Source organism: Eleutherodactylus coqui, chromosome 8, assembly GCF_035609145.1.
Source record: "Eleutherodactylus coqui strain aEleCoq1 chromosome 8, aEleCoq1.hap1, whole genome shotgun sequence".
Classification (NCBI taxonomy): Eukaryota; Metazoa; Chordata; class Amphibia; order Anura; family Eleutherodactylidae; genus Eleutherodactylus; species Eleutherodactylus coqui.
Window position 1 is genome coordinate 185,233,853 of NC_089844.1, and position 17,627 is coordinate 185,251,479.

General features: G+C 45.3%; 1 protein-coding gene across 1 annotated transcript in view; it reads right to left on the minus strand.

Moving 5' to 3' along the window:
- Window positions 1–17,627, minus strand: part of COL5A2 (collagen type V alpha 2 chain) — a 145,408-nt gene that overhangs the window by 51,990 nt on the left and 75,791 nt on the right. The window contains exons 13-18 of the mRNA XM_066577088.1: window positions 14,898–14,951; window positions 11,562–11,615; window positions 9,976–10,020; window positions 7,026–7,079; window positions 6,480–6,524; window positions 3,785–3,838 (exon numbers count right to left, since the gene is read on the minus strand). Of these exons, the coding sequence (XP_066433185.1) occupies window positions 3,785–3,838; window positions 6,480–6,524; window positions 7,026–7,079; window positions 9,976–10,020; window positions 11,562–11,615; window positions 14,898–14,951 (306 nt within the window). The remainder of the gene's footprint in view (window positions 1–3,784; window positions 3,839–6,479; window positions 6,525–7,025; window positions 7,080–9,975; window positions 10,021–11,561; window positions 11,616–14,897; window positions 14,952–17,627) is intronic.

A 17,627-nucleotide genomic window follows, 5' to 3' on the forward strand; every position in this document is an offset into this window, starting at 1 on the left:
GAACTTAACGTGACCAACTAGCCGAGTGCCAAATCCCCAGCAGCACCGCAATTACTGGAGGAGGAGATGAAATACGTCTGTCACTACAGGTACGCACAGATCACACTTGTACAAACACAGTGCCAAAAAAGTTGGGACTTCTAAAGAAGAAAAGAATCCAATAATTTGGAAATCTCATAAAACTATAGTTTCTTCACAATAGAAGAAAAAAACATATCGGAAGGGAGACATTTCTTCATGTCATTTAAAAAAATTAGAAATTGATGGCAGCAACACATCTCACAAAAGTTAGGGCGAGGATATCAAAAGTCTGGAAAACTAAGTGGTACGAATGAAATCAGTTGGAGGGTCATTTCTCTACCGGTCACCTGACTGTATAAAAAGAGCATGTTAGAGAGGCCGAGTCTCTCAGAATCAAAGATGGTCAGAGCTTCACCAATCTGTGAGAAACTGCAAAGAAATATTGTGGAGAATTTCAGAAAAATGTTCCTCAACGCAGAATTGTGATGACTTTGAATATCCAACAACTACAGTACATAATTGCATGCTTGAGATCTACAGGCCTACAGGTGGCACTACATTAAAAACAGGCATAATTCTGTAATGTAATCACTGCATGGGCTCAGGAATGCTTCCAGAAATAACTGTCTGTGAACACAGTTCAGCATGTAATCTATAGATGCAAGTTAACCCTTTCCAATCCCGTTTGACATCTAAAGACATTCTGATTAAAGGCTGTACAGGTCCGATGTCAGAAAACATCCGGCAGGGTATTCTTACTGCAGATTACTGGCCGCTCTGTTGTCGGGGGGCCTCTCCAGCATGTCACACACCACAGTACTGGCTCTAGCCAGCAGTTGGCGCCATTGTATAATGGCAGAAAGAGAAAGCCCCCTAGGAAACCCTGAATCCAAAATTGGATTGCAAAGGGCTAAAGCTTTATAATTCAAAGAAGAAGCCATATATCAAGACAATCCAAAATGGCCAGCTTCTTCTCTGGGCCAAAGTTCATTTGAAATAGACTGAGGCAAAATGGAAAACTGTTTTGTGGTCAGATGAATAAAAAAAAATTAAATTCTTTTTGGAAATCTTGGACACAGTGTCCTATGGACTCAGGAGGAGAAGGACCACCCAGCTTGTTATCAGCACACAGTCCTGCATCTCTGATGTTATGGGGTTGCATTAGTGCCTATGGCATGGGCAGCTTACATATCTTGATGGCACTACCAATGCTGAGCTGTATATACAGGTTGAAGAACAACATCTGCCCCATCCAGGCAACGTCTCTTTCAGGGAAGACAATGCTAAACCCCATACTGCATCCATCACAACAGCATGGCTTCACAGAAGAAGAGTTCAGGGTGAATAGTCCATCGGCAGTCCAGACAGTCCACCACATACTGCATCCATCACAACAGCATGGCTTCTCAGAAGAAGAGTCCGGGTTGAACAGACCGCCTGCAGTCCGGACCTTCGACCACATACTGCATCCATCACAACCGCATGGCTTCCCAGAAGAAGAGTCAAGGGTGAACCGGCTGCCGGCAATCCGGACCTTTCACCACATATTGCATCCATCACAACAGCATGGCTTCCCAGAAGAAGAATCAGGGGTGAACCGTCCGCCTGCAGTCTGGACCTTTCACCACATACTGCATCCATCACAACAGCATGGCTTCCCAGAAGAAGAGTCCAGGGTGAACCGGCAGTCCAGACCTTTCACCACATACTGCATCCATCACAACAGCTTGGCTTCACAGAAGAGTCCGGGGTAAACTTACAGCCTGCAGTCCGGACCTTTCACCACATACTACATCCATCACAACAGCATGGCTTCACAGAAAAAGAGTCCGGGGTGAACCGGTCGCCTGCAGTCCGGACCTTCCACCACATGCTGCATCCATCACAACAGCATGGCATCCCAGAAGAAGAGCCAGGGATGGACCGGCCGCCTGCAGTCCAGACCTTTCACCACATACTGCATCCATCAAAACAGCATGGCTTCACAGAAGAAGAGTCCGGGGTGAACCGACCGCCGGCAGTCCAGACCTGTCACCACATACTGCATCCATCAAAACAGCATGGCTTCACAGAAGAAGAGTCCGGGGTGAACTGGCCGCTGGCAGTCCGGACCTTTCACCAAGAGAAAACAAAGACGACCGAGGGATGTGGACAACTAGAATCCTACATCAGACAAAAATGGGACAACATTCCTCCACCAAAACTCCAGCAAACAGTCACTTCCCAGAAGAGGGGATGATAGACACGGCCCCGCACCAACTTTTGTGAGATGTGTTGCTGCCATCAATTTCTAAATTAGATAATTTTTTTTAATGAAATGGAAGAATGTCCTGTCCCCCCCCCCCCCTCTGATATGTGTTACTGGGAATAAAACATGGTTAGAGGAGATTTCTAAATCATTGCATTCTTTTCTTCTTTACAGTTATTTTACATAGCAGCCTGACCTTTTTGGAATTGGGTTGCCGATAACAGCTGGTGAACGCCTCTCATGGCATTACGTATACTACACTATATTAGATGACCGAGCACCAGACAGAACAAGCACTGCTCCCTCATGCATCACCTTTCTCCTCATAGATTGTAAGCTCTTGCGCTTAGGGCCCTCGCTCTTACTGCTCTAAGATGACCGATTACAATTTATTCCATTTATTAATGGATACATACACATACATATATATATATATATATATATATATATATATATATATATATATATATATAACCCTCTAGAGGGTTCATACAGAGGAATCAGGGAGAAACCCTACAGATTTTCTGTCCAATAATCCACAGCAGTTATGGACTGTTCACACGGGGAGGATTTGCAGCGTTTCCGTGGATAGAATCTGCTTTATAAATCTACGGCTGCTGCTGTGGATTTCACATTTTGCTGTGGATCATCTGCATATTTTCCGTGTGAAAATCTGCTGCAGCAATCTGCTCTCTAGGTCTAAAGCCAATGTGGAGTCCTGTGTGGCACAGGGTGTTAAGGCTCTCGCTCATGACCTGAAGGTTGCGAGTTCAAACTTCCATCCTTCCGAGGTCAGTAAGATGAGCACCCAGGGTGCTGTAGGGTAATAAATAAGTTGCCTGAAAGCGCTGCAGAATAAGTTGGTGCTATACAAATTAGAAGATTTTTAATGTTGTGGATTTTGGCGCAGGTTATATTCTCGGCATTGAAAACTATGTCAGAACTTCGAAAGTTTTCTATATCAGATCTGCTGCTAAAATGGATTTTGGATTCAAACTCCACATCACAAGTCAATTTCGGTCTTGATTTCATTCTGCAGTGTATGGATGAGATTTTAAGACCTGCTACATCCACTGCAAATCTGCCCTGTGCGAACATAGCCCTACAGTACAAGCCATCTGGATGAGACTGCAGAAATCTCACCTACACAGTGCATTAAAAATCCACACAAAATCCACTGCGGAAATTAGATAAAGTGCGGATTTTAAATCCACAGCATGTCAATTTATGCTGCGGATTTTCAGTGCTGAAATCCGCATCTAAATTTGCACCAGAATCAACGCTTCACAGGCACTTTGATGTGGATTTTGCTGCTGATCCGCACTATAGTCTGCAGCGTGTTCTCTGCGTGCGCACAGCCTGACAGAACGAAAATACAAATAAAGTAGTGAACCTCTTGGTGAACATGATGAACCGTCTATGAGGGAATGTTTGCAGACTTAAACGCTCTTCAAAAGAGTTTTTGGAATTTGATATCAGAGGAACACAAATAGAAGCTGCAAAAATCCTCCTTACCTTCATACCAGGGTTACCAGGAAATCCAGAAGCGCCACTCAAGCCTATCGGACCCTGTGAAATAAGAGTAAGGCCAATGTCTATTATAGAACTAAAAAAAAAGATTAGACACTGTCTTGCAGGAATGCTGCCTTCCAATAGGTGGAGCTGTAGAGGCATTGTTCCATCCTTACATTTGCATATAAATTTCCCAGAGGAGCATGCATGGCCTCACAAGTCTCCTCACACCTACTAATTGCTCTGCTTAAGGAGGAACTATACCCTTCCGACTAAAAGAAAAACTCATTAGCACGGTTCTGTGTCGCTTTTTGCCTTAAACGGTAATATTTTGCATGGTCCTCCTTGTCAGTTTGGCTACTATGTTGAATGGTCTCTCTATGCTGTATGGGCACCTGATTACAGAGTCACTCAGGTGGTGTAAGAAGTGCAGTAGATAGGCCGTCACTAGAGGTGTCCGGCAGTGGTTTACTTCCCGCTCCCTATTGAGAACACACGATTGACAGATTGGAGTCGGGAAGGATTTTTTTTTCCTTAAATGGAGAAAATTGGCTTCTACCTTATTGTTTTTTGTTTCCTTTTTCCTTCTTCTGGATCAACATTGGGGTTAATTGGCTGAACTGGCTGGACATGTGTCTTGTTTCAGCCTTACATACTATGTTACTATGACTTCTGTGCTCCCTGACCTCGACTCTGTATTTTGGACACTGCTATTGCTTACTGCCCTGACCTTCAGCCTGGACCTTGTTAATGCTCCTGTGCCGCCAGTCCTGACTTCTGCATATGTCCTGCCCTAACCCTGTTTAGACCTTTAGGTACTGCGCCACGGCCCATTGCAGAGTCAGCAGCCACATTACTGGGACTAGCTGTGTGCATGAAGGCTTGGGGACCCCGCAGCCTTCAGAGTGAAAATTGGGGTTCCCCAGGTGCCACCACCTCAGTCCACAGCCAAACTGGTGTGCAGCAAGGTGGATCCATGTCGTCTGCCCAACAGCCCCATTGGATAATTTGTAAAATATCCTGTACCCTCATCTACGATATACCGTGTAAATTCGCTTCAGACAAAGAAGGGCGGAGTCCACCACAGAATGGTACAGATAACGTCCACTCTCCACCTCTAGGGTGATGGACACCGGTGCGGCTCCCCCCAGTTTGCTCACCACATATCGTGAACGCCAAGTCTGATATGGTTTTGCCTCTTCATATCTTGCTCATATACTATTTGTATCCTTGGATCTTACGGGTCTTTTTTGATGGTTTCTTTCTTGATATCTTGGATATCTAGATTTCTATTCTATAACATATATCTATGTTACTTTACGGTTGAACCTTCCAGGTAATGAAGTTAGTTTAGTCTGTGGAACAATCTTTAAATTTTAAAGGGCCGCTCCAGCTAAAAAACACATTCCATGCCTGCCCCCCTCACTTGATTGCCTGTTACACTCTGGAGGTCTTCTATGTATATTGCAGCCACTTTCGTGCCGTGCAGCCCCCTGTCTGATGCTTATCAGACACTATCTTGAGGCTGAGATTTTTTACTATCACTTTCAATCAATCCCATGATGCATAAGTACAGCATTAGCTGAGGTTTTACCTTTTCTGCCTGCTGGGGGACAGTTCAAAAGGGTTCTGTCAGTAAAAAGAAAAAAAATTCTATACTTACCTATTCCTCCGCCTTCAGTTTCCTTACCAGATCTTCACCTCACTGATCCTATCCAGGCTCCTCCAGTCCCCCGGGTGACCCCACCTTCAGACGTCCGGATCCTCTTCTTTCTGTTACGAAGCATATATTGCTGACATTCTGCCTCCTGCAGGTCAGTGTACCTGGTCACTAGTGACGTAGCGCTCACTGCCTAGCAGAGAATGCTGAATCCTCGGTAGTCTGCTTTAGCACTTCTGCGCATGCATGATGTCTGGCCACTATTGTTTTATATACTATATGAACACAAGCAGTGAGATATCGCGCATGCGCAATAAAGCAGGCTGCCGAGGATTCGACATTTCCTGCTAGGCAGTGAGCGCTACGTCACTAGTGACCGGGTACACCGGCCTGCAGGAAGCACAATGTCAGCAATGTATGCTTCGTAACAGGAAGAAGAGGATCCGGCCGGCTGGAGGAGACTGGAGGAGACAGGAGAAGATCTGTGAGGAGAAGATCTGGTAAGTAGACTGCCTGGGGAGGAGTAGGGAGGTATTGATTTTTTTTTTTCTAATGACAAAACCCCTTATCATTACCTTCCATATTATTTTAAATAATATTAGCCCAGAAGTATGCAGTCAGGATGAGCTGTGAACCCCCCTATTATACCTGTGTGATCATCATCAGTAACTGTGAGAGGCAGTTTCTGTGGTAGATCCATGTAACAACATCACACAGACTAAGAAACTGAATAGAAACTGAATACACAACCCCAAGCAGATCTGAGATGGTCAGAACTGAGATCACACGACCATCTGAGGATAAAGAGGCTGGGAGATTCAGATAGAGAGACGTAACTAACTAAGACAACACTAGCCAGCTTATATATACTGGGGGATAGCTAAAGAATGAATAAAGAAAAATCACTGGAGTGGTCCCTTTAGCAAGTACAGATATAGCAAACATTACATTGACATCTAACACATTAAGTTAACACAACTACAATGTGCTACAATGCAGTAAATTGATTCAATAAAGGGAAATCATCTGGTAACTTACCACTGCTCCAGCTGCTCCCATAAGTCCATTGGAACCTCTTTGTCCCTGGAAATAGTAAACCAAACAGCTGTGTCAGAGATCAGAGTGGAAATCTTCATAATTATGTTTAATTAAAGTGGTTGACCAGTTGTAAACTATTAATGGCCTATCTGCTGCCCAGAACCCTTGCAGATCAACTGTTTGCTGGACTGCTGCATTCATGCGCTGAGTTGATTTCTGCAGGAAGCAGACAGCTCTGTTATCACTGCGGTGTCCAGTGCCTTGTATATCGGTATCATTGGTAATATTGTAAGGTGAGTTTTGTTCAGCAATGATATGTAGGTGATATTTAATCACTGTATGGTGGTAATATTTGCTCCTGGTATAGTGGCAGCAATATAACTATAAATAGTGGGTATATATATTTTGGGGAGTGGGTGGGGCATATTCCTTGAGGTTGTCTATAGGACCCTAGACAAGTCCCTGTTATTATGTACATTACTGTATAATATTGTTATTAACACTCCTTATACGATACAATGGCCATGAATTTTAGCTTTTACTTACAGGTGTACCTGAAGGTCCGAGACGTCCTCGTTCTCCGGGCATTCCTCTTGGTCCCTTTAAAAATAAGAAGCATGAACAACTTTCAGTAAAGTACTCCATCACCTTCTGCCTGGTCGCCCTCATGCAGGTAAAAAGAGCGCAAGAAGTAATGGCATATTGTGAAATCTTGTATGATAATCTAATAGACGAGGGGCGGTCCAAGTAAGGTGTAATTTATCAGACAGTCTCCCTTCCACCTTCTCTGCAATCTACTTTCTTTTGTTAGGTCCAGAGCTTCTGTGGCAACAGGGATGTTTCCATAGCAATGGGGGAGGAGCTATCTTCACAGGTGGCATCCCTTCCCTTACAGACTGCAGGCTGACAGATCTGCAGACACTATGATAACAATCTCCACAGTCTCTGCTTCTCCTGCGGTTATAACGTCTCTGTCTGTGCGCACATTACCTTCCCTGCCAGTCACTAAGGCTGGGTTCACACAGGGCGAATTTGCAGCGGAATTTCGCTGCGGCAAAATCGCCTGCAGCAGCTAATCCGTGGTTAGCCTGCCATGTGGAGGAGATTTGTCAAAAATCTCGTCCACATGGGGCCGACAATCCGTTGCGGCAAAGCCGGCATTAGTTGGCGCTGCGGGCCGGATTCCTGGGACACAATATGTCAATTCTTTTATTTTTCTGTCGCGGACGCGCTCCTCTCAATGGGACGCCAGCCGCAACGGAAAAGCATGTGGCGAAACTGCTCCCAAACACGCGGCTAAATGCTGTGGGTTTTGAAACTGCGCGTATCCCGTGGTTTTTCGCTGCGGCAAAACCGCAAGATTTCCACTGTGATGTTGTCCGTGGGAACCCAGTATAAAAGTCATGGCTGCAGTGCATCCGGAGGACTACTGGTGTGTGCACACAATAAGAGGACTAGTCATCCAGAGGACTACTAGTGTGCGCACACAATAAGAGGACTAGTCCTCTCTTCTATGAATGTGCCATGTAGTCCACAGGATTTATTGCACCCTCAACTTTGACAGCGAACGTTGGGGAAGGTAATTCTAAGACACAGGGTGTCAGCTACTACAAGCCCATAAGTTTACAGATGTAGTATGTGTCAAACCAATGTTTGGTGCGCACTATGAATTTATTTAAGGGGGCACTAACTTTTTAGACAACTTCTGGTCATCTACTAGCATTAAAAATGTTATTGCATTACCGCTGTAAATCATGTTTGAAGTGGCTGCCACTAGGGGTCTCCCTTCCAGCTTCTCTGCAATCCACTCTCTGTCATTTGGTACACAGCTTCTGTAGTAACAAGAACACAGGGACGTTTCCCTAGCAACAAGGGAGGAGCTATTTTCACAAGTGGCTTCTGCACACTCAGAGGCTGCAGGCTAACAGATTTGCAGACAGTGTGATAACGATCTCCACAGTTTCTTTCTCTCCTTCTGTTCAGTGTCTTTTTCTAAACCCACATTATATTGCATTTACTAACTCAGTGTCAAGTAAAGAGGAAAGGAGGATAACTCCTGCACTCAGGGTGACCCGTGTAGTACCAAATGTGACTGCCTAAGATGGACACGTGTAGGTGTGTGGACTGGTGTGGGCCGTAGGATGTGGCAGAGAGTAACAGAGCACTCTGTGATGAAAATAAATATACATTTATTAAACAGAGCTCCAGATGTCAGTGCAACGCGTTTCGGTGCTTAGGAGCTCCTTTCTCAAGCACAAGATAACCGGGTCCGTCTCGCTCCAGTGTGTAACTAAGTGTGCAAAGGGCTGTGTGAATGTTTCCCATTACTGTCAACACAAAGTGTGGTGACGGTATGGCGGCATTGCTGGCTGACTACTTGGACGACCTGCAATCTTCCTCAAATTTATGAGATATCATCTTCAGTCAGAGTACTTGTACAAATCAATGAGCCCAAATACATCCTGTCTTTCGAACCATGTTTGGTCACAGATAGGATGCATCACCAGATTTCTGGGATCTATTTTATTTCCTAATCAAGTACACCCCCCCCCCAAAAAAAAAAGGAGGTTCAGTATGGGGGGTCACAATAACTATGGGGGCCACTATGGGTCCTAATGACTACAGAGGTAACTATGGGGATTACTATGTCAACTGGGGCTACTATGGTAAAACTATTATGACTGGGACCACTATTAATACTGAAGGCCACTGTGGGGGGGTCATTATAACTATGGGGGCCACTATGGGTCACAATGACTACAGAGGTAACTATGGGGATCACTATTACAACTGGAGCTACTATGGTGGAAACTATTATGGGGCCACTATTAATACTGAGGGCAACTGTGTGGTGGGGTCACTATAACTAATGGGACCACTTTGGGGGTCACTATTACTACTGAGGCCACCATATGGACACTCCAAACCAGGGCCACTATATGGGACACTTAATACTAGAGCCACTATGGGGATCACTGTTACTACTTGGACCACTATGGAGGTCACTATTACTACTGAGGCCACTATAGGGATCACTATTACCACTGGAACAACGGGGACCACTATGGGAATCATTATTACTACTGGGACCACTACTAATGGGGTCACTATGACTAATGGGACCACTAAGAGGGACACTTACCCTTGGGACCACTACTGGGGGGAACTATTACTCTGTCACATTAGACAAGTCTCAGTAATTCATATATGTGTTGGGTATCTTGTGTATCTTGTGTAATTGGGTACTTTCGGTGACTGTAAAATGAGGGGATTTTTTGGCATGGAGGGGGGTGGAATTTCACACTTCGCTCAGGCAGCATTAAGGCATGGAGCCCCTCTGATTATAGCTCAGCTGTAATCAACATCAAAGGAGAAGGGCAAGAAATGCAACTACAGCTGGACAGGATGAGGTTTATTTATGTTCAAGGTATAAAACAAGAAAACTAGATTACTAGAACTTCTCACAATCGGACTTCAGGTGCGGCCTCTGACTTACCGGTGGACCATTTTGACCCATTGGACCAGTAGGACCAGATTCACCCTAAAATGACACAATAAATAATACATAGTTGAGCAACTATTTGAGTTTATGTGTACTCATATACGATATAGTTTGCCTGTAGACATGGATTTAACTTTTAAAGTTAATCATATAGTAGGTTCCTATTTAAAGGGGATGTGCCACATTAGGTAGTTATCACATATCTGCAATACAGGTGATAGATGACTGATTGCTGAAGGCCCCACTGCCAGGACCACCAGGGATCACTATAAGGTGGTTTCCCCCATTCCTCCTCACTACACAACTGCAGTGAGATGTTTGAACCCTTGAGCATGTGCCCTGCATTCAATGTCTATGAGGTTGATGGAAACAGCCAGGTGATGTACTCAGCCTTCTTTGTCAGACTTTGAATGGGGTGGCAAGGCACATGGTCAACCATTCAAACATCTCCTCACAGCAAGGGCCATTTTAATATACTAGGGGCCCACTGCAAGGGTATTAATGTCAGCCCCCCACCCACCATAGCCCCTTCCCTTGTAAACCATCACCCTACCCCTTCCACTTGCAAAGCTTTTGGAAGCTTTGGAGATATACTCCCCTAATCCTGCACTTCCACATCCGGCTTCCCCCTTGCCTCTGCTCACTTCCAGGTCCAGAGGTCACATTTCTGTTTAAGCATGTGACCGCTGCAGCCAATTACTGGCTCCAATGTCACTGAGACTGGGGATTGGTTGCAGTGGTCATGTGCTTAGACAGACATGTGACCTCTGGACCCGGAAGTGAGCGGAGACTGCGAGACCGGAGTGGTGGATACTCAGAATTGGAGTATTTGTTGTTGTATTATTTTAGAAACTCTGCAATAGTTTTCAACTCTATCCACATTCTGAGGACATGGATACAGTTGAAATTGGAGCGGTGACCAGGGGGCCGGTGTGGCCAGGGGGCCCGGGGTAGATGCATAGTTTGCCCTATGGTTAAAATGGACCCTCTTACTACAGTCCTGAAGTGAGGAGAAACAGGGTTTTGATGCCCCATTCTAATTACTTATGGGGGGGTCTCAGCTGTGGCGCCCCAAGTGATCAAACATTTGTCCTATGGATAGGGTATCCATGTCTATAATGGCACAACCCATTTAAGTGATTCCACTCTACTCATTCCAAGGCATTGCTTTCTGCAAGAAGAAAAGCTTTAAAGGGGTTATCCAGCCTTTAAAAACTGATAAGCCATCCTTAGGATAAGCCATCCATATCTGACCAGTGGGGGTCCTTGTTGATCAGTTGATTGAAGGGGTCACAGTGCTGGCATGCGTGCCGCAGCCTCTTCAGTGTTTACATCGGAGCACAAACCTGTTCATAGCCAGCCATTCAGAGTATTACAGCCTTGTCCCATTCGCTTCAATGAGATCAGCGGGCCCTCAACGATCAGGCATTGATGGTGCATCCTGAGAACAGGCCAGCCAGTTGGATAACCCCTTTAAAATATTCTTACGTTACTTCCCTGACATCAATTCTAAATACTATAAAGTGTATTTTTTCTCAGATTTCTAAAAATGCAAGCAGTTGCTTATATTAACGCCTTACCTTTGATCCAGCTGCTCCGAGTTCTCCTTTTGGACCATCTAGTCCTTTATGACCCTAAAAAGTTAACATAAAGACGTACAAAAAAACCATTACTGAAATAGTTTCCTTTTTTTGATTGTCAAGACAGGAAACAATTGTGCCCCGTAGTGCAGAAGGCGTGAACACCATGTAGAGGGAACAGAACAGTCGGAATATACAAGATATTTGGCGCGGTCGGCAGCAACACAAGATGCTAAAGTGCCTCTCGGATGACGCAGCAGCCTCCCCAATGGATAAGAAGTACCTCCATGAACAGATTAGCAGAGCAGCAGAACAAGAGGATACTCGGCGCGCTGAAGGCAGGAGACCCGGATGGAAAAACAAAGGTTTATTGGCCACTTGGGTCACGTCAAAGCGGTCATATGACCAGTCACATGATCGCAAAGGTATTTAAATTACAGCGGTAAAAGATTATACTAAAATATAAAAAAAAAAACAAATAAGAAAAAAGAGCTAGCGGGTTATTAAAAAATGAGCGGATTTGGGGATTTAATTACAAACTACAAAAGAGAGAAACACAATCCACACATCACTGAAAAAAGGAAGGTTCAAAGTTTTTTATGACGTACCAGAAACTTCAGTTTTCTCACACACCGCGTTTATGTGAGGTACGCTTGCATATGCAACCAGGTTCAACACATTTTTGTGCCACTCGTAAATTTGCCTGTGACGAGGCGGCTGTTTTTGGAATTGATGCCAGAATTCACATTACACTTGGACAATGGATTCACACTTAGCCGACTCAAGCACACAGAATGATTTCTCCTATAAACTGTAAGTAGCAGCGCCCTGGTGTGGCAGAAATTGGAACTTACTGACACACATGAAAGGCGTAAGAGCGCTTCTATAAGAACCAATGGTTTCCTATAGAAGCGTTCACATGAAGGAATGTGCTAAATTCTCACACCAATCGAGGATAGGACATCCGTGGCTGCAATGCTCGCATCGAAGGTCTGTGGTGCGAGAAAAGATAGGACCTGAGAAAGGACGGGCCGTGGATCAGACGGTTTCCGTTGACCTCAATGGAAGCCATTCATGCGGCATCCGCAGTGAAATAGAGCATGTCTGCAAAACAAATCCGGATGCTTTAATGCATTCGTGGACGCCCATGTTTCCCAATGGACGGCTTGATTGAAGGGACCGCCCATGTTTCCCAATGGACAGCTTGATTTACGGATCCCGCAAATCAAACCCGCCCATGGATATTGGGCCTTAATAAAGGAAATGGTTCATAACTTGTAAACGAGTCGTGCTGCTAGTCTTCAGCATGACCCGTAGAATCAGCAGGTTTTAATCTTACAGAAACGAATCAATTACTTTCTGGTATGAAGAGTTAGCAAAAATTTGTTGCACAATGTCATTAATGCTAATTAATATTGGGAAATAAGAGCAAATGCTTGACTAAAGGATCAATTCAATTAATAAATTGATCGAACCATGATCACATGACCTCCTTGACCCCACCGACAGCTCCACCCGTGGTTTTTATACTCTCCGTGGTTCCGTATGAGATTCGTGAACGGCCAGTTGAAAAGTGTAGCCAGTAAACCTTTGTTCTTCCATGCGGGTTTCCTGTCCTCGGCGCCCCGAGTTTTCCCTCGTTCTACTGCTCTGGTTCTTTTTCTTGATTGGCTATTTTTTATCATTTTCGATATCCAAGAATAAACCACAACATAGTTTACAAATGCGATAACTTGACCTCCTGATCTTGTTACTTTTATGATGGGGAACCCCAGTAAGTTCCATTTACGGACACATGGGAGTAATAAAACAGTGGTACAGCGACAGACTGCCGGTGGTGAACGGTCATCTTAAGCATCGCCTTTGACTCTTTGTTAGGCCCGATGCACACAGGTGAGTCCGAGATCTGAATCTTGACTGAGTTTGTAAGTGAGTAAACTCGGACCCATTAAAGTCATTGGTGCTGTTCAGACCAGGTATGTTTTCCCAGACTAATGGCCTGTTTAACCACTTCAGGACCGCTGAACGGCCATAAATATCCTGAAGCGTTGAAGTGTGTATGGAGCAGGCTCCGCAGCCAAGTCCACTCCAAACCCTGCGGCTATCAGGTGTTTCTGACAGCTGCCGGGAACTGCTGCAAGGAAAGTTAGATCTGATAGTTGTGGTTAACTAATTAGGTGCTGCAGTCAAAGCCGACTGTACATCTAAACAATCAGTAAGAGGGGAAAGGAACCCTTCCTGCACCCCATCGGCACCCCCCTGTAGCGCTATTGGAGGGTACCAATGGGCTAATATGACAATTTGGAGGCTCCCAGGGCTGCCACATATAGATGTGTGGCAGGGCCTGAAAGGCAACATCAAAAATCATTAGATACTGCAATAAAGTATTGCAGTATATAGTAGAAGCAATCAAGTGATCGCAAGTTTTAGTCCCCTGTGGAGAGACTAAGTGCCCATTCAGATGGCCTGGGTTCGGAGCATATACACTGAGCCTGAGCTCTGCTAAACTGCTTCCCCTCTCCGCCCCCTCGCTGGTTCTCGGCAAGGGAAGGGGGTGGGGCAGGGCATGAGCTAGTGTGCTAAGCCCCCACCCCCTCTCTGCCCCTTGTCGGCTGCTAGCAATGGGAGGGGCGGGACAGGGTAGGAGCTTAGCAACTAGCTCCCACCCCGTCCCGCCCCCTACCATTGCATACAGCCAGCAAGGAGAGGAGGAATTATCTTTCCAGCCCGGCATAAAATCGCCCGACCGTAATGCGCTATCTTGGCCGACCGGGTGTTTCTACGCCACAGGAATACACCCATCTGAACTGATGCATTGTAAACCAATGCATCCGATGGGCAGCGTATATAAGCCGGCCGTGAAAGCGCGGCCGTTATACGCTCGTGTGAATGAAGCCTAACAGTGTAAAAAAAAAGATTTAATAAAGTTTAACAGTTAGAGAAATGAAAAAATATTAAAAGTTAAAAAAAAAACCTTTGCTCATTCTTCCTGTAAAAAAAAAACTATAAAAAAAATGTTTGGTGTTGCCCTACATGACAAAGGGCTCACGTCCACGGGTGGGTCGGGTTCAGCATGCGGGAACCCCCAGCATGATATGGTCAGCTTTAACGTTGGCATTTAAAGAGTTAAATGCCGTGATCAGAGCTAACTCTCATTGCCGCAGCTGACCGCTGCTGGGTGCAGAGTGGACTCGGTTCCCCCGGCTGCCCCATACACGCTTAACCCGATGTGGAAGTTAATAGGGGGCCAGCAGGTAATCATGATGCGAGCGGCGCAGCGCCATCCCAATACAATACATGGTAACAAAGTGTCCCGTAGAGGAGATCTCTTCTTACTCGATGTCCTTTGAGTCCTGGATGTCCCGGAGCGCCAGGAAATCCTCTCGCTCCCTAAAAGAAGAGATACAATATAGAAATTACAAGGTACACATAAAGGGGTTTTCTAGGACTAACATACTGTTGACTTGTCCTTAGGTTAGGTGATGACTATCAGATTGGTGGAGGTCCTCTACTCAAGATCCCCGACGAGGAGCCGACTAAAGATGCCATATCGTTCAGGAGAGAACTGTGCCTCTCCTTAAGTTCATGATGCCACATTTATCAGTCACATGGTCTGTGAGCAGCTCAGTCTTATTCAAGTAAACAGAACTAAGTTGTAATATCAGGAGCCGCCACTATGAAATATGCGGTGCTGTGCCTGGTATGCAGGGAAGTGATCACAGCACTCAAACAAGTTGTTCAGTCCCTTCAAATATAAAATCATTGGGGATCCCAAGTGGTCCCACAGAGATCCGATTTCACAACATATCAGCGGGGGAATCTCTTCATCTCCCCTGAAGGGGAATCCCTCCATCCTTGCTGTTGGGGAATTTCTCCATCCCATGAGCTGAAGGCGATGAAGGGAAGCCCCGGGGGACCCCTTCATCTCTCTCTCCAGCAGCGCATATTTTTAGTGCCTCCCGTTGGACGTGGAAAGATCGCAGGTGAAGCTCGGGACTTCAGTGCAAAAAAAGCGTCCATTCAGATCATTTTTATGCAGCTAGATTTTTTTTGTGCAGTTAATAGCTGTGTGAATTCCACGCCTGTGTGAAGGAACCCAAAAGATGGCCGTGCACATTAAAGGGGTTGTCCAGTTGTAAACTATCAATGGTCCATCCTCAGGACCGGTCATCAATAGTAGACTGGCGGGGCTCTGTCTTCTAGATCCCCTGTGGATCAGCTGTGTGCCGTCAGTGTGTTTGTGCAGGAAGCAACAGCTTAGTTCTCCCTGCAGTGCTAAGGACGCTCTCACACATGCGTTCACAAAACGCCATGTCCGAAACCACGATATTTTACCACGATTTCACGTGGCGTTTTCGAATGCACGTTACACCATTGACAGTGTTTTGTAATGCACCCCGTCATTGTGATAAGGTGCATTGACAAGCACTAAAACCACGAAAATAGAGCAGACAGCGCAAAAAAATCACAGCGTTAGAAACGTCGCGTTCCAGCACTAATCTGCGAAACTCAATTGAAATCAATGGAGGCGTTTGAAATGCCCTGCTAATCACAGTAAAAAGAACGGGCTGTGTGAGAGCGGCCTAAGGCTTGGTATTGCAGACCCAGTTCCCACTGAAATAAACTTTGCCTGTAATACCAAGCCTGGCCACTGCAGAGAAGACATAGCTGTCTGTTCCTGCATACACCAGCTCAGTTACACTTACAGGTTCGGGATAGCTGTCATGCTGTACACACAGATGATGCCAGGGGTATTACTGCTGTAGCCATAGTACAGCACGTCAGGAAGAGGATCTGGAAAATGTATACATTACCTACCCCCTCAGTATGTGCGTCTCTCTCTCTATGTCTGTGTGCCTCATATATGTAACAAGATAGGTCAATCAAACAATTGCTACATAAAGGTATAGTAGTATTCCCCAGAGTATACCTCCAGTGTATGTTACTGTAAAGCCCATCTTGTGGCATATAGCAGCCATTGGCCCCAATGTAAGAAATGTATACTACCCAACTGTATAGGAAAGTGCCATCAGCTGCGAGTCCCTATACGTAAATATACAGTATGCCAGTGCATGCCACCCCAGCGGAGGCCTCTGTCAGGTGATGAAGACCATGGATACTTTGGCGTTCGGACTAGGAGACTTCCTAGCGCACATGCTGAACATGGTAACTGATAGCAGTGAGAACATAATCTACATGCGTCTGTTTTGGCGTGTCAGACCGTTCCGGTCTCAGAGTAGACGGTACCTTGTGCTGACTTTCTTTTTGCCCCCGTTGTCATAAGAGAAAAACTACATATATTACATTGATAGGCAGTCTGCTTGTACTCTACTTGCGCAGAAACCAGCAAGATAGCAGCGTTCCCACACCAGAACAGCTTAGTTAATAAATAGTGTACCAGAACAAAGCTCATAACATAAATACAGCACCAGAACCAAGCTCAGTACATAAATACAGCACTGGAACACAGCTCACTACATAAATATGGCCATAGAACCAAGCTCATAACATAAATACAGTACAAACCAATCTCAGTACATAGATACCATACCAGAACCAAGCTGATAATAAATATAGCAGCACAACGAAACTCATATCATAAATAGACTAGTAATTATTAGGAAATTATAATACCAGTGTTTCTGGTGACACAATACGCCACACAGTTCTGCTATATGCGCATCACGCACACACAGCTCTGCTACATGCGCATCACACACACCACACACAGCTCTGCTATATGTGTGTGTCACACAAAGCTCTGCTACATGCGCGCATGACAAACACACACAGCTCTGCTACATGTGCATCACACACACAGCTCTGCTAGATGTGCATCACACACATACAGCTCTGTCACATTATATGCATGTCACTCACACCACACAGAGCTCTGCTACATTTCATGCGCGTCACACACATCACACACAGCTCTGCTGCATTACATGTACATCACACACACCACACACAGCTCAGCTACATTACAAGTGTGTCACACACACACCACATAGCTCTGCTACATGCGCATGTCACACACAGCTGGCACTGCTAGATACACATGTCACA